This window comes from Apteryx rowi, unplaced genomic scaffold, assembly GCF_003343035.1.
Source record: "Apteryx rowi isolate R43461 unplaced genomic scaffold, aptRow1 scaffold_222, whole genome shotgun sequence".
In the NCBI taxonomy this organism is placed as follows: Eukaryota; Metazoa; Chordata; class Aves; order Apterygiformes; family Apterygidae; genus Apteryx; species Apteryx rowi.
The window spans coordinates 1,324,184-1,348,273 of record NW_020448553.1 but is presented as its reverse complement, the minus strand read 5'-3'; the positions used below and the strand labels follow the sequence as shown (position 1 = coordinate 1,348,273).

The following is a 24,090-nucleotide window of genomic DNA, read 5'->3' as shown; positions in this document are numbered from 1 at the left end:
ATCCCATCGGCTAATCATGAATATGTTGCCTTTTATTGCACCAAGGACTTCCCACCTCTGTTGCTTGCTAGGAAAGCATTAGTAGCCCTTCAATATCAGTTCAAACACCCTGCTTTGGCAACAGGCTGAACCAAAATGTGTTAAAACCACATTTGACAAAAAATCTGAAAATACTGAGAAATAAGCACAGCATGTGAGAAATAAGCTCAGCATAGATGACTATTCACTGTTCTCTCAGCAAGCCCAAAAAGCATTTTTAAAGGAAAATTAAAGATTGAAATGGTTTCTACAAGATTAAAAGTTTAGTCAACTCATGCTTGTGCATGTTTTGCAAGTCTTATTAATCTGGGATGAAACATTCACTAGTTCAACTGGAAATTCATTTAGCAACACTAAAATGTATTCCCTCTGACACATCTGCCAGCAATCCATTCAGCCCATATTCTACTAGATTCCTCGGACAAAAGCCATCTTTCTCTTACAGGAGATGGAGTTCATGAAGCCTGTGAATCAAAAATCCTCAAATACGGAGTCATTCAGCACATGTGATACGTCTCTTGGGCTGGCTGGGAAGCGAAGAACCACTTCCAGAGCCATCACACACAGATTCAAACAGGAGCAAAACTAATGTAGGGTTTAATGGGTTTCAAATGTATGGAAGGACCCAGGACTTGTAGAATGAACAAATATGGGAAAAGTAGGAAACCTTCATACCAAAAAATATACTTCATACAAACACATGAAAACAGTGAATACTTATGTTTGGAGTAATAATACTCTGTCCTTGTCTGCTTCTCAAGCGACCAGAACAGATGCATGTGGAAAGGATTACTGAGAGAAGGTTTGCTGAACTATATCGGAAAGAAAGGTTGGCCTTGTGCTTTCAGCAAGGTGTTTTACCTAACTTGCTTCCCTGGCTAGCAATATCATGGGTATGAACAAAGTTTTTTTCTTAAAAAATCATTTATTTTAGTTAGCATAATCAAACTCATTAAGTGTATAATTACAACTTTGGATATCATTTTTTGGCCTACTATACTTTTAAAGATAGAAAACTATATATTTAACTAAGATTTTTCTGATTTAGTAAACACGTTTCAAACTATTGTAATGAATAGATTGCTTTGTTAAGTAAGTGAAATTAAAGTGATACACAGTCAGATGCAACACTGGAACATGATGAATAATGGATGTTTTAGAAGTGCCAAGTTCATTCTAATGACATATGAGTACAAAGACATTTTAAAGCAGTTTAATCATCAGAGAATTGCTGCTCGTTAACATGTTCACAGAATTATCACGCATTAAGTGAATAGTCCTAAGTAGTTCATCAAATAATTTATGTTTAAGTGTTGTTACAAGCTACTTCTACATGACCAGATGTAGCCCTTCATGAGAAAAAAAAAGAGAAACATAATTTAATCAAAGTCTGCGATCAAGGCTGGATGAATACATTTTGCCTATTTTTGCCTAATTTACCACAAGCATAACTGCTTGTCAGCTCTCAGAAACCAATGGAGTCTCATCTCCTCATATCAGTAGTAAATTGGTCAAGTGGGTTCAAAATTGAGCACAGCTTGAACCTTTTAACTTATTAGGAAGTAGTATCTAAGCCAACATCAGCYGCTGATCTGTCAGCACTGTCTGCTTTGCAGCCACGAAGAGCTAGTAGCTGCTTTCCTTGGTTGCTATGAGGCAGAGACACTCCRAAAACCCCTTTCCTCTTCCTGAGAAAAGCGAAGATGCTGGTAGAAAAATGTTCACTCTTGACTCCTTCTTCCCAAAACTCATCTTTTGTAATTCTTACCAATCATGTCTTGTCACTGTGAGGCAGCAAGCCAACTGACGGTCTGCTTTATTATATCCTCCAAATCGACAGGCTTAATTTAGGAAGGACAACCCATACCTCCCACCTCAGTGACAACTGTCAGCAGCAGGGCTGAGCCATGCTTTCTTCTTTTGCAGTCGAGCTTCTTTCCAGCTGAGAGAATTCCCTCAAGCTGTGCCAGAGAATCTACTTACTAATTTACCTGCAACAATTGAAATTAAGCCCAGAGGAACAAAACGTCTTCCAAAGCATGAAAAATTTTGGGCAGCATTATAAACTGAAATATTACAACAAGCTTCTAGACAAACAAAGAGAAGGAATTTCTAGGATTCCACAGCTTGATCTTTCAGTCCTTTAGTTAGGCTGCATATATGAAATTGGTGTTGTTACCTGACTGAATAATTCCACCTTTTCTTCCACTAAAAATACTGTAGTTGGGCTGCAAAAAACRATTTGTAGTTTTTAAGAAATTTTCAAGAAATCTTCAGACTGTTGCCTATCTGAATATCATATATATCAGCCAATTAGTGAAGGGCAAAAGATGTGAGCTGTGTTTCTGGTAGCACACAGATAACGCAAGATGAGACTAAATGATGCAGAAAAAGAGTTTGACTTTTCCTCCTCATCATCACCCACAGTTAACTGCAATATTTTGGCTCAGACTAAARTATAAAGTTCTATAACATCGACTGAAGCAGCAGCAAAAACAATGGTTTTAGTTAACCTAAGGGAACAATAAAGCACAGTGGTGGAACATAAAATTCATTTAGCTGAAGTCAGATTTATTGGTGAGGGATCTGAAGGCTGACCATTGCTCCCAGAAGTACAGGTGGGAGTTTTTTCTTGTTGCATTAAGAATTTAGCAGACGCATTCTGATGTATCGAAACTTTCTTTTTTTTTTTTTTGTTCCACTTAACAATCAAGCCAGATACTCATTTTAAATTATTTGCTAGAAGGAATTTATCCTATTTCTCTTACTATATCTTTATAAGCTTCCCCAGAGGAAAAAATAAATAAATAAAAGAGAGTAGAAAATGAATGACCATGTTAAAAGTCAGAGAGGAAGCTTCCAAGAAAAAGAACCACCCCAGGAATGATAGCAGGTATCAGCTTGCTGCAGCAGACAGTGGGGTCTGCAGTGTATGTACCTATCAGGATACACTTTGAGAACGACTGTGAAAGAAAAAGATCAGACTGCAGAAACAGAGAAAGAATAATTAAGAGAGCATTATATAGCTACAAGGTAAAAGAAAAGTTTATGCTGAAAATAAAAATCATTTAAAGGGCATTTTCCAAGATACAATATTTTATCAAAATCACACTTAAATTCTCCTTAATTCTTCTGTGCAGCAGATAGCTCAAGGTAAAACACTGGATAGCCACTGCTAACTACTGCATTTTCGAAACTAGTGAGTAAGCAAGCATACAGTAAAAATACATCTCATTTACTGCAGCATAATACAATAATAATCACTCTATTTATTCTTACAGACATGACACAGTTTTAATTATTTATTTTACTTCAAGCTTTGATGTGATCTCAACTCACGGTTCCACCATCAACCCACTAAGATTTCAGAGCACCCACTAAATGCCTTACAACGTTTTGTAATAATAAAACATGGGAGAGTAGGAAGTAAAAAGAAAGACAATCATTATTATGTGTTTAATTCTAATGTCTGTAAGACAATGATCAAGCTGTAGATTTCCCAAGAAGCACAAATTTTTAATAGAGACAGAATACAGCGTTATCACACATCTTTGTGTTACTGACATTATGACTAGCCCCCCTGAAGCTGCTTACAGGAACTGTGTTGCTCCACTTACATTGAAGTCTTTCCCCTGTTTTGCCTTGCTGGTGCTTTCTTTTCCACAGGTTGCAACATCTAGAAAAGCCTTCATGGTCTTTCTGCCTTAGAAAGTCTCTCCTATAGCCTTCAGTTCCTTCTTTCTTTTGTTCTTCGCCTTAGAAATTAGTCAGCTATGTCCAGCATATGTTCAACAGAATACATTGTCAAAGTAGCGACACAGCTGCATGTGGGGAGGTGTACATTTAGAGCACAGGTCTGGGGTATTCATGTATACCCCAGGTGTTGTATGTGTGGATCATTCCCTGAACTGCACAACTCCCTTGGCCACTTTCAGATCCAAGTTACATGACTACATACCTAAGGAGATACAGCCTTAGAGTAAACTCTTATTACTGCATTGAAGTTGGTGGACAATAACGATTGATACCAGTTAAAAGCCTGCTCCTGAAAGTGTCACTGAGGTAACTTTGGTTTCAGACTCTGACTTGGTACTTTATATTGTTTTCTATCACTTTCCCAGATGTTGGCTGCTGCTCCCCATCATTAAAATATTTAAAGCTTTTGGGGATACAATTTGTATTACCAATCACATCCTTGAACAAAGTGGTACATTATCATCACTTACCAAGATTGGTATATTTGAATATTATCATCATTTTCTACCTCTTTCCTGAATCTAATTGAATTTAATGTTTCTAACAACAAAACTACTTCCACAGGAATGTACCTGACATCACTCTGGGTCTGATTAGGCCACCCTCACATGCTGAAGTAGTACTTTCCTGCCAGGAATTGTCCCATCAAAATTCTCAGCAAGACTTTTGATGGAATAAAGTACTAATCACCCTGAGTAAAGACAAGAAAAATGAGTGCTAAACAGATCTGGCAAAAAAGCAGACTAAATGAGAAAGAACATTTATTTATATATGTATCTAAATTTATATTCTAAATATAAATATTAAATTTTATAAATACATGTAGTTATATAAATATAAACTAAATATTTTTACATATGAAATATGTACAAATACAATATGCAAATAACAGGGATAGTTTCAAAGAGCTTATAGCCAAAGAAAGGAAACAAAAGTGGAAACCAAAAGACATCACAGTACAAGAAAATAAAAAAATATACTTTGGTCATGAAAGAGTAATTTAGGTTGGATGAGACCTCTAGAGGTAATGTAGTCTATCCCCCTGTTAAAATCAGGACCAATTTTGAAGTTAGCTTAGGTTGCTTAGGCCCTTGTCCAGTCAATTCTGAGTTCCACTACACCTCTTTCAGTAACCTAATTCCTCCTGCTTATTTCCCACTCTGTGTATATTTATGTACAAGCTCTCGAGATGGGCTCAGCACAGCACTGAGCTAACCACATAAGTATCTTGAGAAAGGAGAAATAAGGAGAAATTTGAAGACTCTTCAGGCATTAATTTTGCAGAAGTTTACATCCTGACCAAGCATGAACAGCAGGATAAATGAAACATAACTGTGGCCAACCAAAAATTTAATGAGTATTGAAGGAAGCCTGGATCACAGGCTAATCAGAAATGAGAATCTTGATATCTTGACAGCAAATAAGGGAGGATACATACGATGAGGATAGGTTGTGAAAGACATGAAAAGAGAAGAAAAGCAGCCTGTCTGACATGATAGATGAGCTGTTAGCAGCCTTTTGAAGATGAAGTGCTAAGCTCTATCATTTTTTGCTGAAGTTAAGAGCGCTGGAAGAACTCAGCAGGAGCCATGAGGTGCTACCTCTCAAAGAGGCCACAGGCAGGCAATCCCAGATCCTCACTGAATATCTGAAGTTGATGCTCCATGAACTGGCTGAGACACTCTAACAGTTCACTGCTACTAAAAGCGGGCATCCTGCCACCCTTTCTCTTTTTTTCAGCTGGGCTGTTTTGCTGCTGGTTTGGTGAATTGAGTCAGTTCAACAAGGGATGAGACTAGTGACAGACCCAGTGCAAGGGAGGAGGCAGGACCAGGCACCCAAGACCATAAGCAGCAGAAGGCAGCAAACTGTTAGATCAGCTCAGCTGACCCATGGAGGCACCTGCCGAGTGCCTTGCTTCTGTGTGAGCTCCATCTGAGCTCAAAACCCAAAAGAACTGAACCTCCCAGAGATGCTTCCTCCAGGTATCACAGCACCCAGCACTCAGCAATGCTGATGTAACTCAGCATCCTTCTATATGCTACCATTGACATGCACTGTACATTAGAGATCCAAATACTCATACCCTAAGCCTCCACAGTATTTGAGGAAAGATACTGCAAGTTTAGAGAAGCTGAGAAAGCCTGACGCAGCCAGCATGAGCTGAAAGCTTTACATTAAAGCAGATATCAGAGAAACAGGTCAAAATTGTAACCTGGTCAGAGAGAATGAGGCCTGGTGCATTCATCAGTCCAGCAGCTTAATGACTTTGGTGAGGGTGCAAGGACCACCCAGAGACAAGTTAGAGAGGGCAAGGAGGAGGTTAGCAGGCATAGAACTGTTTCACTGCATCCCCACGGAACTCAGCACAAGGGGATATGCTCTAGAGGACATGATAAGAAGCAGTCAGAGAAGTATAGAGAGCAACCAGAAGAGTATAGAGAATACAGTATAGAGTATACAGATAACATTTGGTGAACCTCATATATAATTTTCTAGTTCAGTGCAAAATTGATTGCCAAAAATGCTTCTGTCCCAAACTGCGATGAAAAGAAAAAATCTCAAAGGTTCATGCAAAAAGAAAAAAACAAATCAAATAAAGGAATAATTTTATGCCAATCACTTCAAAAGATCTAGGTTTAATTTTGATCATTTTCAATATTTGTTATAATTAATGTCCTTCTTTAAAATGAAACATTTCAAAATAGAATGGGATTTTTTGTTTCAAAAATGTCAAGCTATAAACTTAATAATCTCAAAACTTAATAAAACATCTGGACATTAATCAGAAGTGGCCCATTCCCGTCAAAAAGTTTGGCATTAAATTGCTATATTCTGATTAAGAATACTGAAAAATTCCCATCTAGCTCTAAAGTTAAATAGCTCAGTGTTAGCTTTTCAAAGAAGCTAGAAAATGAAAACAACTGCTTTGAGCTTTATTCTAAATCAGCTTTAACCCTTACCTATTAGAGAGAATTTTATTATTTTGTAGGCACAAAGAGGAGCATAGCACAGTAAAATTCACTGAGAATAGGTCAAACTGCATAAACATATAAAAAGCACTAACCTGAAGACTGCAGGTGGTGAGATCTGATACAAAACAGTGCTGTTTTTAGAACGGTGGAGAACAACATGGTAAGGCATCTTGGCATTTTTTCTTGTGCATACACTAACTTTCTCTTCATTTCTTTTCTTTTTTTTTTCTTTTTCTTGCCCTTTACTTGTGAGTTACGCTGCTTTCATGGATGTTTGAACAACRAGGCTTGCTGCTCTCAGTGGTGCTCTGTCAGAAGCAGCAGTTTGTCTGAGTACTATCCATCAGAGGAGTCAGTATTAGTTAGTAAATTGGAGTATCAAACTCAGATATAATTAGGTTGTTGAAATAACAACCTGAAAATACGGCCTAATTCACACAGGGTGCTAATAAATATCTGCCATGTTCACTGACCTCATTAGAACTGAAGCACATAACTACTTGGAGTCTGTGGTAAATTCAGAACATTAGAACCTTAGGAAGTTTCCATAACCTAAATTATAAAAAATCACAAATAATCTATGCAATCTTAAAATCATTGAAAAATTTGACTCTGGGGAAAAAACATTCAACAAAATTAGTAATTTTGTATTTAAAATAACAAACATTAATTATTCATGATACAAAAAAAAAAATCAAATAACGACTGTATTCTCAAGGCTACCTACTAATATACTACAATGGATAAAATAAAATGATTTAAACTAAACTTCATTAGTGTCATGAATGAACAGACTAATAGACTGTTTTCAGCACCATTATTCTTATAACAGGGTTTTCTAAAATCAGCTAATAATAATTAAGCCTAAATAAGTGTACCCACCATGTAAGCTGAAGTAAATTATTGTGGGAAATGCAGAGTTGTACAATTATAACTCTTACTGCAGTTTCATTATAAGAAATTAAAATTTGATTTTGAATGAAATTACAAAGGAAGATCACACATAGCTGTTTATATATATGTCAAAGAAAACAAAGAAATTTTAAGAGGAATGACAAAAGAACATGTAATGTGTTCATGCCACATGGAATCCTACATTTTATTTATTAATTTGTTTTCCTTTTAGGGGGAACTCTCTCTCCAGAGATTAAACATGATTCACAAAAACTTCATCCGTTCAGGAATTCCTGATTTTCATAAACAGCCAATAATACTACCACTTGTCATGCTGGTCTTCGTTGTGTAAGTAGTCCCTCATACATCCAATAGCAGGAAAAGTGGAAATTTGGGAAGTACTAGCCAGTCCAGTGGAGGAACAGCTGGCAAACTGGCTCTCTAGTACATCACGGTCTGTGTCTGGTCATTCAGACTTTCTCCTAAATTCATCGYATTTTGAGGAATACAGAGCAATTTCTATTTCTTGAGCTCCTTTCTGGCCCCTCTAAGGGGGGTCTAAAGCTCTGTACTGCAAATAAGTCTCTTTTCTAACCTCATGGATATGTTTCCTTTAAATAAAAGTAATACTGCTTTCATTCCCCTTCAGAGGAACTGCAGGAAAGTGCTATATTCAGGAAAAGCCCAGGAGAGCAGAGTCTCCAAGAAGTCAAGTCTACAAGCAGGTACTAATTGTCAGAGTCTAGAGAAAATGGAAAGGAAGCCAGGATGTTCAGTTTTCTACTGTCAAAATTAAAGAGGACAGTCAACTCAAAATCCACCCTCTTTGGCAGAAGTTGTTAATACAGGGAAGACTTTTGCTAGGAAATGCTTGTGGATATTCCTTAGAGCATCATTACTGCAGAGGAACAGGGGGTGCAGGACACTGAATCACAGGTCAAAAGCCTCTCTGATCAACACGTTATGGTAATTGTAAAGCATCATGTAGTTGTAAAGTATTACCTACATCCAGTCTTGACCTTTCCTAGCAGGAGAAGCAGCATCACAAATGATCCACAGAGTCCCTGCCTCTGAATGTGTCATTTAAGSAGTGAGGTGGGGGGCGGCTATCTCATAGCCTGCAAAGAGCATGAGCTAGTCCTGTCCTAGCACAGTARCAAAATTTTGATGAACAGGAAACGGTGACAACTTTCTAAAAATGCCTTTTGAATGGTCATTTGAGACTATAAGACCATAAACATCAAGGTTCGAATAGGCAGAATAGATTTAATTCCACAGTAGCTGTGGTTCGGTGACAGCTGTAGTAGCTGTATTAAGAAGAACATTGCCAGTAGGTGGAAGAAGGTGATCCTCCCCCTCTACTCAGCCCTAGTGAGGCCACACCTGGAGTGCTGGGTCCAGTCCTGGGCTCCCCAGTATGAGAGAGGGATGGAGCAACTGGTCCGAGTCCAGTGAAGGGTCACTAAGATGATTAAGGGACTGAAACATCTCTCATACAAGAAGAGGCTGAGAGCACTGGGACTGTTCAGCCTGGAGAAGAGAAGACTGAGGTGGGATCTTATCAATGTGTATAAATATCTGAAGGGAGAGTGTAAAGAGGATGAGGTCAGGCTCTTTTCAGTGGTGTCCAGCAGGACAAGAGGCAAGGGGCACAACTGAAACACAGGAAGTTCTGTCTGAACATGAGGAAAAATCTTTTTTACTGCGAGGGTGACTGAGCACTGGAACAGGTTGCCCAGAGAGGTTGTGCAGTCTCCATCCTTGGAGATATTCAAAAAAATGTCCGTACAGGGTTCTGGGCAACCTGCTCTAGGTGACCCTGCTTGAGCAGGGGGATTGGACTAGACGATCTTTAAAGGTCCCTTCCAACTTCAACCGTTCTGTGATTCTGTAGCCAGTTAAAACACAAGTTTTTTTCACACTATAGGTAACAGAGTGTTTGTTCTAAAATAGGATACAACACAATCTCTTAGGAAATTCAAGAAGCCAAATGTTTCAGAAGGTTACCAGCATGTAAAAATGTAGTAAGAGGCTCTTGCAACGTTCACACATACTGACACATTTCTGTGGTTTTAGCTAAAAAATGGGAAAATGTAGAAGTGAACACAACACAAAATTAGAATTCAGAATGAATGACAAAAGCTATCCTCTTCATTAAACTTACACAAACAGTTGTTCTAGGGATAAATTTAAAAACTTTATGAAGTCATATCTGATATTTAGAATTTTATGGACAGTTGTAACAATTCACTTCAACTAAAATAAACGCAAAACATTATTATTGCTTCCAGATCCCACTGGCCAGTTCCTACAGCACTGTAAAAATAAAACCATCTCAACTATTTGGCTTCTAAACCTAAAAATGAATTCCTATTTGTCCCCATTTTCAAACTTTAAAATGTTGTTTCAGGGTTATCATGAACACAGAATATTTTCAAACAGTTAAATTTAGTGCAACTGAGGAAAAGTAACATTTCAAATACTCAGCCACAAAATCTTCTATAGATGTTAATTCACTCATTTTGCTCACAAAAACAGATTTAATGCATTAAATAGTCTATTCAAGCTAAGGTGAAAAGAATTAGTTACTGGGACTAGAAGAGAAGGGATTGCATTTTTGAAGGACAGTTTATACCAAATATTACGGGGGAGGAGGTGCTGATTGGTTGTTTTTGCTTTGGTAGACCCATTTACCTATCTGGACTGTGAACATGATTTTTCTGACTATACTCTCATCTCTACAACCTCTAATATACATACTTCTGCATATATATTATACATTATATTATGTCTTAGGAATTGTTCTAGCAGTTCAAATATAAAGCAGATGTCCTCATTCACTTTGTACGGATTATAGCAGCAATTGCTATAATATTATACTGGAATTAGTCTTCACTGTTAGCCACAGAGTCCAAAGAGTTTAACCTTTATATCTATAAGCAGCAGGTGTACCATAACATTTATATGTGTCCCCATTTCTCTTACTGTTATTGTAACTGGAATACAAATCACACAGCCTCCTGCTTTGGAGTTCTGACTATGAATTGCAGTACGCATTTAGTGTCAGGGACATARCAGACCTTATCACAAGCTGACTTTTTTGGCTGACATTCCACCTGAACTGCAGCATATGTCAGCTGAGAAAACAGAGTACAACGTGCTTTGCCTTTCCCTGCACGCCACACCACATCCTTTTGCTTATGAAGGCACGAAAAGGCTGAAAGCTAGCCTGAGTCATCCTAGGTCCTGGTGGGGCCACAGTGTACCACAGAAAGCTGCAATTCTTTCTTGCATTGTGAACAGGCAGGTTTCTGCTCTAGGCTTTCTCACAAATGGAAACAGTTAGTAAAATGAAGGTTATCAATCTGAGCAATGGGGGAAGGACAGTATGAACCCAGATCAAGAAAATGACTGCACATAATTTTACTGGTGATATTTATTGTCTGCTGGAGATAAAATTCTCTGAAGAGTATCAAAAGCTGCTATAAGGGACCACACTGAACAACTGAAACAATTGCTTGGCAAGGGAGCCATTAACACTTAAGCTGTTGAATCACTTAATCTCCCTTCCACCTTCTGCTCATCAGCTGTCTAAAGGAAAAGGGAATATTAGACTCTGACAACCAGTAGGGCAAACAGGAGGAGGATCCCCTGAACTGCTGCCAGGCTACAGAAACTGCAAATGGAATGTCTCCTGGATTCATCTTCCCTGGGGTGTGTGGCGGTTGCCTTTTTATGCTGTAAAATCTCACTGGTGTGGGGGAGAAGTGCAGGAATCAAATACAGGCTGAGGGAGTCTAAGCAAAAAACACTTTGGAAGTGTGAAATGTAAAGCTCTCCCTGGAATGTTAACTCACCCTCAGTGAACGTACACTGAATGAAAAAGTGCTTTCAGCTGGATCACAATTTCTATCTGAATGTATTTCAAGCAATGTGGGATATTTAATTTTATTCTCAGAGCCAAAAATTAAACCTCACTCAAAGTTTAACTGAACATAAAATCTAGCGCTCGCTTTAGAGTTCCATACAAAGCTTCAGGTTTCACACTACAAACCAAAATTTTTAGATAGTTCCTAGTTCTTTTGTAGTGAAAGAGAATGAAATCTAGCTTTCTGGACTCGTTTCTCTCAATTTTTGCATTAACAAAGCACTCAGTAAAATCAGAGGACACTATGTAAGAGTCTGATAGTCCAGACTACGACAGATAGATTTTAGATAAAACTGCTGTAATACACAAAAGTGGTCCCACTGTCACCATTCCAGATTCCTAGACTTACTCATCTTAAAAGGCTGAAATGGATTATTCAGAGGAGATGAGATCATATAAACACTGTCAGAGATCTTTTCACGGAATCTTCTTTGGGAGTTAGCACATATATAAAGAACACATCCGGCCTGTTTCTAATTGAAATCTGAACTTTCACAACTAACCTTGCATTTTATTTCCCTTCTTACCTCAAATCYGTAGGTGAAAAAGTATTACTTTTCCAACACCAGGAAACTTCCCACTGTTTTCATAAAGTCCTCTGCCTGTAACATCATTATTTTTTAATCAGAAACAAAAATTACTCCTTTTTGAACATTAGGAACTGCTGCATGACAGGAGGCAGAAGCTGAAAGGGCAAAACATACCTCCTTCAAATGAAAGGTGCAGGTTTCAAAGGAGAAAGAGCTCTGTCTTGCTGCCTGAACAAGCAATCTCTTTCCTTTTGGGGTACAGYATCATTACAGCAAACCTCTATAAAGGAAAATAAGTTATCCTGGCAAATATATTTTTGAGACTGGAAGACCAGGAGTCAGCAATCTTGAAGGAGTGTAAACTCTCTAAACAATGAAAATTGCTTATGCTAAATAATTTGTGGTACTAGATAGGTACTAAACAGATATGAAGCAGTTGTGTACATATTACATACACAGAAGAGTAATTAGTTTAGTTCAAAAATATTACAATAGGCTTATTAGAGAGGTATTTATAATTTGACTCCAAGCATTTGTACCACTATATACACTTAAAACCAGAAAATCATGCGTCTGCCAGGATGGAAAAGCACAAAGTTTTACCATGATGCTGTTCAGTAGAAAAAGACCATTTTCACCACACATTAGCTTTCAGGCTGGCAAATCTGCTGGGGGCTTAAATGTAAAAGAAGCAAAACCAAAGCACCATCTAGTCTGAAATAAAAATAAAAATTCAGAAACAGATGTAAGAGCTGGTGGATAAGAAAAGGATGTATGTGACTCCAACCAAGAGGGAGTGCACAGAGCATTCTGTTTTGATGTGTTCAGGCTTTTGTGGTAGTGCAGCCTGCTGATACACTTAAAAGGGGACAAGAAATCTGCAAAAGCCAGTGAAGTTCTTCCTGTGAAATCTACAATCCCTCTCCCTCCAAATGCCATATTTGATTACTGGACTCTAGGGAACAACGTTATGGAAACAGAATTCAGCTTCCTAACATAAAAGACCCATTCTTCCTTGGCTGCTACAGAAGAAAATATAACTGCTGTGTCATTCTGCCTGACCTCCTAAAATGACAGAGCTCAGAAACTGAATATGAAGAGGGGTGAAGGATTTCTGCCTTGTGCTCCTGCCAACTGAACCTGGAGATGGAAGACAGATGTCTCTATTACAATCTAATGAGCAGTAGGACATTATTTCCTCCATTTTTTTTGACTTGTCTTTTACTAATGGTGAATTTTTCCACCCTCAAAACAAGAGGTTTTTAGTAAAAAATGAGGAAAAGGAGAGAGAAAGGAAGGGATCCAGATTCTGATCCCTTCCTTCTCTTCTATCTACTGGTACAACAGAAGGGTATTACCACAGTCCCAACCCAAGCAGACTGCCTGGTCCAGGTACCAGGGAGCATCTCTGTAAATCCAGTGAGAGAAAACAGACGTTTTTTCCTCCATTTCACCTAACTAGTCTGTCTTCTGACCAGACAAACCTGGAGCAAAAGCAGCAGCATAATTCCTGGTTGTAGCAGCTTCTGTGGTATAAGTGGGAAGGCAAACCCTACAAACAAGTATCTTAGATACAGAGCCACAAATACTGTTGTGCGCTCAGGGAAGGGAAGGAGTTCTCCCTGAAATTCTCCCCGTGTCAGGCCTGAGCAGCAAAAGCACCTTGCAGGTGCTGGTACATAGTGCAAGGCTGTTGCTAGTAACATACAATAATACATAGGGTCTACATTTGCTCCAGGCAGGGCTGTGTTCAGACTTCAGTTGAAATTTGTGTATTTGGATTTCCAGTGTCAGTGAAAGGAGGCAGCTTCCCTGGAAAAGCAATAGTGAGAGACTCAAGTGTTAGCTGCAGACCCTTTTCATCAGAATAAAGAAAGGAAGACCTCAAAGCTTATTTCAAGACCTCTTTATCTTTATTCTCACTACTTTTTCTGGTGGCAGGTGAACCACATCTTAGGTTTAAGAATTTAGGCTCAAGGAGACAAGGCTGTATAGTGATTATGAGGCCAACAAATAACACACTGGCACCAACCAATACATGGAAATCWTAGCATTCATTTTTAAAATGCAACAAAAGACACTTGGAAATTCTGTCCTAATATCCACATGACCTATCCTACGTGACCTATCAAAGCTTATTTGGAGTAGAGCAAACCTGATTTGCTCCCTCCTGAAGAAAGACTTTTCCCTAGGTTTTAATATAACATGATGATGACTTAGAAAATAACTAAGAAATCAATTTTTTTTCCCAGCAGAGTAACAATACTATATCTCGYCATCCATGAATGAAGGGACCTGATATTCACCTCTGACTTCTCTCCATCTAAAGATTATACTCAATTTAAAATATGAGCAAAATAAGAACAAAACGGGCACTTTAGTACACTGAAAAACTTTGAAGAAGTGGTAAGAAAACACATATATATATCATGTCTATATGCTGATGGACACCAATTAACTTGGAAAAGATGAAGAAAAGAAAGTTTAAAAGCAAATGGGGAGAAAAACAACCCAAAAGATTTAAACTAAAAGGAAAAAAGGGTATATCAGGCAAAAAACTAGTCGAACTCATCTAATGCAGGATGATCACTAAGATCATTTTAAAGTAGAAGCCTTCAGACTGAAAACAAACTTGGTAATATTTAAATAAAGTCCTTCTGACTTAAATCAAAGAAAAACAGGAGAGAGCTAAACAGCCCCACAGAGATACAATAAATTGAAAGATAATTAAAATAAAAACTGAGTGAAGGAAGAATATTGGAAAGTGAAATTAAAACATTCTGCTGTTGAAACAGGATGGAAGGAAAGCCGCATAAAAAGACTTTGATAACTAAAACAAAAGGAGGAACCTTAAAGAAAATATTTTCACTGAAATATAATGAAAACAAAATGTGGACATGAATTGTTGCATAATAAAAAAAACAGGGAAAGAAAAAAAAAGAGAGACAGACAGAATAACAGTGAAGTAACAGTGAAACTTCCAGTGTGCATGGGTCTTCTCATTCCAAACACCAACAGCAATTCCTCACCTCAAAATGAGCGAAAGACTGATGCAAAACGGAAGTGACCAAAGTAATGGTATCATCAGGCCACTCTCTTCTAGTAGTACACAAATGTGCACAGTCACTTCTCTAGCCATCACGGCAAAGCCTAGAATTTGTTCTAGTAGTAGCTGAGTGGCCCCTGGTGACAGATGATGATGTAGGTCAACTCTCTTAACGACAAGTTTCCATGCTCTAAAACACTTAAATTGCTTGACATTTTAATCCTAAACCAGAATTTCATCTGGTTGTAATATTTTGTTTCTTTGTTTCTAACAATGGGCTTGAAGAAAAATATGAACTAATCATAAATGTTTGCTTGCAGCCTTCACTTTATTTTGCCATTCTTTGTCTATAACTGCACACATATGCCTTTGAGCAACTGAGCATGACTGGCACTAGATCATACACCACAAATTCATTTCTATATCTTACATCCCACCACACATTAACACTCCAGTGYTAACAGTCCTTTCCTCTCCTCAGTCTCCAGAGATGGAACTACTGAGAAGAATATATATACACAAATTGTTGCAAAATAACATGCTTTTCAAAAAAAAAAGTTAATCTCCAATATTGTTGTGAACTTATGCTACTTTCAAGCATTTTTACTCTCACCTTGGGGGAACAGAACTAGACAGTCTTGAGACATGGAGGGAGCTGAATGCCATTTTCATGTATCGACCTAAGTTGCCAGTAAGAGATTCACTGTTATTTTGAGTCCTTAAAATAACAGAAGATATCTTTCTAAAAATACATGCTTCAGCGCATCTTCTGAGAAAAACTGTACAGGCTGTCAACCAAGAAGTCCAATTAGGCGATAGCTGTGTTTCCTTCTGTCATTAGAAATGAAAACTCCATAAATATATGTAAAACTGAGATAATTGTCTCCTCCATAGAGCAGATGGTTGAAATACAAGTACCATTGTCCAAAATAATGCAAGACTGAAATATGAGTTGAGTCATATAGTCTTCTCCTGGGGGCCTGAATGCAAACAACCAGGACAAGACATTACTTCTTGGGGGAGGAAGGGGAGCAAGAGGGTAAGCGTGAAAATAATTGGGAGAAAACAGTGTGTATGGCAGCACAGAAAATCAGGAGAGAGAAAAAACTTTATAATGAAATCCTTAGAAAATGGTTGAGAGATCTTCTGGGCACAGTGCTGGCTAGGAAGACCTGAATTGAAAGCAAAGAAATCATCTCTTGTTGCTTTTCTTTCTACAGTGTTCTGCAAAGAAGGATTTGATCAGTTTTTATAAACAGAAATAAATCTAACTTCCATATATCTCAATTTCTTCTCACTAAAATAATCTGAAAGACCTTCCCAAAAATGACTAAATAGCTCCATGCCTGAGAAGCTGTTACACCAGTGTAAAAAGCAGGACTGAAAGAGAGACATTGGTAGCTTCTGTTCCTCTTTAGCCAAGCTGAAAATAGCTGTTTGAACAATAGCTGAAAATTTTGCAAGAAGAATTAATGTGGCAGCCAATTGTTTCTAGGAAGTGCTACAGAATGGCTTGCAGGTAAAAAGGAAATCTTTGTTAGGGCAACAATTAATTACAAAGAATGATGTTGAGGCTTAACCTCATCACCTAAAATAATGATCAGGAAGTCAAATAGGAAGAAGAAATTCTAGCAAACAACCTGAGTAGCCTCTGGTGATGTTGCTACCAAAATTCCCTCAGGACAACAGAGGCAGTTATTTAGATCTAGGATAAGCCTTTGACATCAGGTTTACGATGAAGCCATAGTCAAGAACCCAGATAAGGGCTGGAAGGAGTACCTAAGGAAAGACACCACTAGCAGTGCCAGTGGATAGGTGAAGATTTGTGCTCTTGGTCAAAAAATCAGTAACAGTTTACAGAATAAATTGGCAATGGAACAATTTAGAAGCAGCTGAAACATAATGAAACAGGCCAAAGACATTATTTAGAGGTTGTGAAATTGGTCACAGGTCTCCAGTTGTATTTCATATTGGTGCACCATCAGATTGAGCAATCACCAGTGAGAAACATTGCGAGACCGAAAAGTACAAACTCGGTGAAAAACAGCAGTGAAATCTCAGCAAAATGAGTTTGGCTCTCATTTACTGTGGTGCACCTTAACAGACACTCTTTAACGGTCAAGGGCCTTTGGCTATGTGACAAATGAGATTTTGGATGGAATGCTGCTTTGAAAAAGGTTGCTATTTGTGATCAAAGACGCTATCTTCTGCTGTTTGTTTCGGAGTGTGTTCACAGAAAYGGGCCTTTAGATACCTTTCTTGTAAATAATCAGAATTGTGTCAAAGTACTTAGCTCTGGCATTTTTTTCTCTCCTGCAAGGAAAACTGTCTACAAGCACTCAGATATTGGCTAACCAGCTGGGTCAAGAGAGGAAACAATATATTGCAAAAATATGTTGATCTTGGCAAGGATCTATTCCACACATCTCCATAACAATAGATTTAAAAAGAGACATAGAAAGCAAACTTGCTAATGCTAAGACAACCAGCAAAATAAAGCCCATTTCCTATTCTCAATACGGCAAGTAATAAAAAATATCTGTTAACAATCAAATCAAGCTGACAAAGCAGTGTTAAAATGGCTTGGAGTAGAGCCAAAAAAGATCAGTGGATATTTAGGGACAATGTGCAGTGGACTGAGAAGTCTACTTTGCATCAAGACAGAGAGGGGCATAAATGCATGTTTTTGCTATAATCATTTCAAAGAGTTTGGAATAAAGCTAAAATATCAAATAAAGATGGACAGATAGGATATAAGGGATTCCACTTCAGTCAAAGACATGGATATTGATTTGTTCAGAGCCAGTATTCTTCAATCTGAACACTTTCTTTGTCACCTTTTCTTAATCAGAGCTGCTTGTATGTATCTACACAGTACCTAACACAATGTAGACTCCCTAAACACTAGCAAACATAGTAACATACTACTCTGGTGAATGGGAGGATGTAAACGGGCAGTCTACAATTAAAATGTCTTAAAATCTTCTAAAAGCACGGGTAATCCAAGGATCCCAGGTAACTAAATGGTAGCTGTATCTTTACTCTGACCTCTTCTTAAAAAAAAMCACCACACACACACACACACGCAAAACCACCTTGGTAACTTTTTGACTTTTTGGATGACCTTCTCAATGCACCTTCTTCCAGAATTAAGAAACAGAGATCACATCGCTATTTCTTCTTTTAATTATATTTACAGCACAATGTTTCTGAACATTCACAATTCACCAGTTAAGTCTAATATACGTTTTAATTCCACTGGGATGACTAGAACCCTTATTCATCATTCTCATAAATTCTGTCCTAATCTATCACATCAGACAGATGCAAGACATGGTTTTGTATCTGGGAAAGCAGGTTTGCCAAAATATTCTAATATTAATCTATGTAAAATAATATCATACTATACCAGCTTCCCAGCTGAATATTAACTCTGGTTCCTAACTGTTGAGAGTATATGAAACTTTTCGTATGGTAGAAAGATGTCAATCTTTCCTATTGATACACTTTTCCTTTTAGGGTGGAAACCAAAAGCTTCAAGTACCTGCAACATTTAATATGGGAAGTACTTTGGTCACTCAAACACTATCATATGGTTTATTTGCTCATTGAAAATCACAAGGTAAATTTAAATTTTCCAGCTGAAAGGTGTATTTTTTCAGTTATATTGTGTCTTTCAAGAGGAAAAAAAAATTAATGCAAGTTTTGCAAAAACACAAAGACACTTTCATTTAATCACTGTAAATTGGAGTTAGTAGGGCTTTCAGACTGACACAGTTCCCAAGATGGTGAAATATAATACAGGAAATAACATAATGGCATGCAAAAAGTGTGCAGGCTTGAGATTTTGCTTTGCCTCTTTAATCAGTCAGTGCAATAGCTTACACAGGTTCTAATGACTTGTGACTATACAAGGATACTTGAGTTAATACAGGCCTGTAGGTCTCAACACTCTGTGATGGTGTTATTAGCAAAAAGGGTGGGAATAGGGGATACCTCCTTCATCAGATGGCCTTGTTATCTCACTGCAGTAAGAAAAGGTAGGATTCGTGTCAGAACCATCTGATTTATCGTCTCCCAGACTGGTAGAATGTAAATACTGCTTACTGTAACGGCTTGCTCTTTCTACAAAAGTAGAAAGAAAGAGTATCACAGTAAACACATGACAGAAGCAGAACAAGAAAAATACCCACTGCAAATATTGATATTAATATATTGATAGCTTTAAAATGAGAGAAAAGTGAATTGCATGAAATTTTGGATCCATTTTTTAACACTGTTAGTTCAAAAGGTTGCTTTAAACTCAGATACAACTTCATCCTCTGCTTTAAAAGAACAGCAGAAGGGGAAGGTAGGATAGATATATTGAAGAAAAATGGGACAAAGATGAAGCAGAGAAATGTCTCCAATGGAAAATCTAAATGTTTCCTTATCCCAACACATACATAATTCTCCTAGTCAGAAAACAGTCTGAGTCTTTTCTTCAATTAGATTTTCACTGGAAAAAAAATTGTTAATTACATGGAAAATGACCTGCAAATTCTAACAAAAACACCATGAAATCACAAGAGATTAGGAAATACTAGCCACTGCAGAATGCCAAGGCACTGCAGTGATAAGAATGAAAATAATATGCATTTTCTGGGAACAGTTTTATACCAGGCTGATTAAGAAACAGCATTTCACAGTATGAAGCTGTGCCACGCCAGTCCTTGACTTAGGGAGACACTGGACCAGTATCACTGCAGTATGCTACCAGGTTTAAAATACTATTCTTTAATGCACTTGATATATAATAGATAACAGAAAATGCATTTAATTTTCATTTGTAATTCTGAGCCCCAGAAGGAAGCAGAAATCATACTGAAGTGTTTTTTGGACATATCTGTTTTTCAAAAATTAAAAGATATATAGCTTGAGGGGAAATTAAGAACAGGGAACTGTGTAAGATAAAAAAAATGTCATCCATAATATCTCATTAATATTTTTACCATGGCAATGAATGCAGCTGCAAGTGACTTTTTATTATTATTCAATAATAATTCATCTATGATCACATGATTAACTCTTTTGAAAAAAATTTATTCTTCCATATTATTTCTGAAACCTTGCTCACTGGATGATTATTTTCTTTATTACAATTAAGGTTGTATAAATATTTTCATAAAAAAAAATCTGAGGTTTATAACTCAAAGAGAAATTTGCTTGAGTCTGAAACTTGATTCAGAGTATTTCAGGCTAGTATGTGTTCTTTAGTAATTTTCAAACTCAGTCCATTCAGATACAGGAGTGACTGCTAAACTGAGCATACTTTTTTTCAAGAAGATGTTCTACAGACTGCCTATTTTAGAAAGTCRGAAATCCTTTATTCAATTTTCTCATCTCTCTTCTTTTTTAACCACAGTTTTATTTTCAGATGAATACAAATGCATAGACACATATGAGACGTACATATGTATGAAACAACAGATGTATTTAAGAAATGAAAAGATTTCAAATACACTTCATGCAGCTGGAAAACTTAAAGGAAGATTATAAAGCATTCTAGGATGCACAGGTCTTAAAAAACGCTTTTATTTTACTGACAGTCTTCTAGTAAAATAAAAGTGCTTTGGATTCAAAAAAAAGTCTGGCCACCAATTAGGATCAGATCCAAGGCCTTTGGCATCCTTCCACTGACCTCAGAGGATTTTAGAATGGCCTTTAGGTAATTAATGGATAGGACATGATTCAAAAATAAAAACACCATAGAAGTAGAACTATTGAAGAAAAAAAGTAAATCATTTTAACATGACATGCTTTAATGCATATTCTCAAAGAAGAGCCAAAACGAATTCTTAACACCGTGATGTCAATAAAAAAATTCCCATTGGCTTCAGTGAGACTGGAATTGCATCCTGTAATTCCCAAGGCTTTCAATGTGCTAGGACTAGTTTGCAAATTTGCTTTCACTTTGATTTAAATAATAACAAAATGCACTTTCCAAAGTTTCTCTGCTTCCCTTTGCCATGCATGCAGAAATACTTTTGAATGACAGTCAAAAAAACAGTTAAGATATCAGTATTGGTAGCAAAGACAATACATGTGCAAAATTTAGGACTCAAAATAAATACATCTGAAAACAAAAAAATACTTTCTGAACCAAAGTATTATTGCCTATTATTACATTAACTTCTCGCCTTTTCTATCTATTCTTAAATTATGAATGCCTGGAAAGATACAAGCAATAGCATAAGGCATAATATCATGTGCCACAGAAACCAAATTTGCACAGAGAAGAAATCAATTTTATAAATAAACCACCTTCTAGATCTCTGAAATTTTAGTAAGGTCCAGCTATTTGAAAACCCTAATTATAATGAGGACAAAGAAGGTTAATGCTTTTTAAATGACTGACTATTTCTAACTGGCATGAGCAAATCTTATTTAGGATAAAATTTCTTCCACTATTTCTTATCTGCACATGCAATCACAGCTAAAGTTCCTATAAAACACTGCTTTTAAAAAACTACAGTTTTATATATAGGAAAACATATATATAAAACATGTCTGGCATATTGACCTGAAAATTTACTGTATCAGCTTAGTTTCATAAACATAAAATGTTGATTTGAGGAAAAGTCAGGATATAAGCAATACCAGAAAGTATATGCAGACTCCTAGACTGAATATTGTCCTCCAGAGGATCAATGTCGAAGATGGAGCCAGGATCTGTGCGCCAAACTTTTAGATCTTTTCCCAAAGCACAGAAATGATAAGACAGACAAACAACAACAGAAGTAAAAGCATGAAAGGAATGAGTTTAAAAATTAGTGACCAAACAATTTCCTTTATATAGGAATTAACTAAAACATCTAAATATTCACCTGAGAGGACCAGAAAGCATTAGTTTCCTACTTAAAAGAACTTGGTGCATCCATTTTAAGTGCTGATATCATTTTAAGGAGACTTTTCCCAATTTTTATTTTCATTTTGCTAAATATCACCATAATATTTTCTTAAGTCTAAATAAACGGAAACAAGTTAAATAACACATAAGAGTATTCTTCTTCACTAGCAGAATCAAAATCATCAGAGATAGATACAAAATGACTTCCCCAGCCCACCAACAGCACAGGCATCCTGGGTGAGATTCTTGCTCCACGTGGATATCAGCAGCAAACATCATTACAGCTGATGTAGTCACTATAGGCCCTTCTTTGCACACAATGGAGAGTCAGCCTAATCTGCAGAATGAGGGGCATAGTTCATCTTATCCTAAAATAAACTTCTTAAAGTTGCTCAATTCGTTTAAAACTCAAAAGTATCTATCCTCCTTAATTAATACAAAAATGGACTAGGGTGACAAGTTTAGCTGTAGAAATCTGCATTGTAGACATCTAAAGTTGGGTAAAATGAATCCCACCTTTAATGCTTCTCTATTTTAACTATTTAATTCCCTCTGTCTTCCAAGCATCTAAGTTTTCTGGGACACAGACTTAACGTTGCCCCACTTTCCCACTATCTAAAAGCATTTTTGGAAGTCATTTTATGAATTCAATAACAGGAGTACCCATAACATCTTCAGCTTTAATTCATACAAATAAATTAAAAATATCTCTGGAATTCACGTGTCTGAACTGGATAATTAGAGAAAAAAGAAACCATAAGAAACAATTAATTACATATCCAAGTTCAAATTATAAACACAGAATAAATGTGAATACAGGTTCAACTATGCTTATAATAAATTTTTAACAAATAGTTAGTGTTGTACAGGTTAAAAGGAGGCTTACAGCAAATGCATAACCAGCTACAGTGAGACTTGTTAATCTGCTCACAACAATCTGTACTATATATAACAGTCATATCCATCTAAAAACATAATAATCATTTAATCTCCCCAAACCAGTTTAAAATAGAACTTTGATGTAAAGTGAAATCAGCTTAAGCATAAATCTATCAGATCACACCTTTCTACTAGTGGCTTGCTTCACAAGCAGACTTGTCTTCAAGATTTACTCAATAAATTGGAGGTGGGCAAAATAATTGTCTTCCCAACTTGGTCCTTTTGCTCGTTTGAGTGGTACCAAGCTAAATGATGTGTTGGTAGGTAAAGCAGGACTATGGGGACCCAAAATATGTTGTGTTTCAAATGATTAATTGCCTAGAGGCAATGGAAAGAACAGACATAGCTAATAAAACAAATCCCACAGCTTTAGAATATATTCAGTGTATGTACATTATGTGTTATCTACTGCAACTCCCATAAGGTGAAGTATGGTGCTAACTCCCACTTGACAAGATGAATAAAAGCCAACATACAGTCTTTTGATAAACTATGCGTTAGTCCTAACAGTGATAAATTATGCAACTATGTAAAGCACTGACAGGCATGGGAGGGGTGGGGGAACTGGTGAATTCCCAGCTTTTCCTGTTTAATCATACACTCGTAGGTAAAAAAAATAACAAATATAGCTTCACGGGAGCATCAGTACAGCTACCATTAATTTGTATTGATTTTACTATCCTGGTAATCAATCAGTTTTAACATTGTGTTTACTTATGCCAATTTAAAATATCCTTAAACTCACGTGAGAATCATGATTTAAATCACAAATCCAAAGCTCAGTTAGAATTAATTTTGATGGCTTTAGAATGTACTACCATGGTTAAAACCAGTGCCTATTTTCCAGAGCAGAGGCATTAATTTTAGCAATCAGGTATTTGAAAAAGTTGTTACAGCTTCACTGATTATTCTTTAAAAACCCACCAGATGGATTCTAACAGAGAGGTTCTTTTTCCTAAATGGTTGAACATTTATTAGCTCGGAAAAACCCCAAGAGAGTCATAGTTTTTTCAGTCTGTGATTTTTTTCCTGGCTGCCAAGGACATTCCATGAACAGGGAGATCACTGCTTTTTTTTTTTTTTTTTTTTTTTTT

General features: G+C 36.9%; 1 protein-coding gene across 1 annotated transcript in view; it reads right to left on the bottom strand.

The window, feature by feature from the left end:
• The window catches only part of NEBL (nebulette), a 91,287-nt gene that overhangs the window by 6,113 nt on the left and 61,084 nt on the right, over nt 1–24,090 (bottom strand). The window contains exons 24-25 of the mRNA XM_026064960.1: nt 21,808–21,900; nt 19,165–19,293 (exon numbers count right to left, since the gene is read on the bottom strand). Of these exons, the coding sequence (XP_025920745.1) occupies nt 19,165–19,293; nt 21,808–21,900 (222 nt within the window). The remainder of the gene's footprint in view (nt 1–19,164; nt 19,294–21,807; nt 21,901–24,090) is intronic.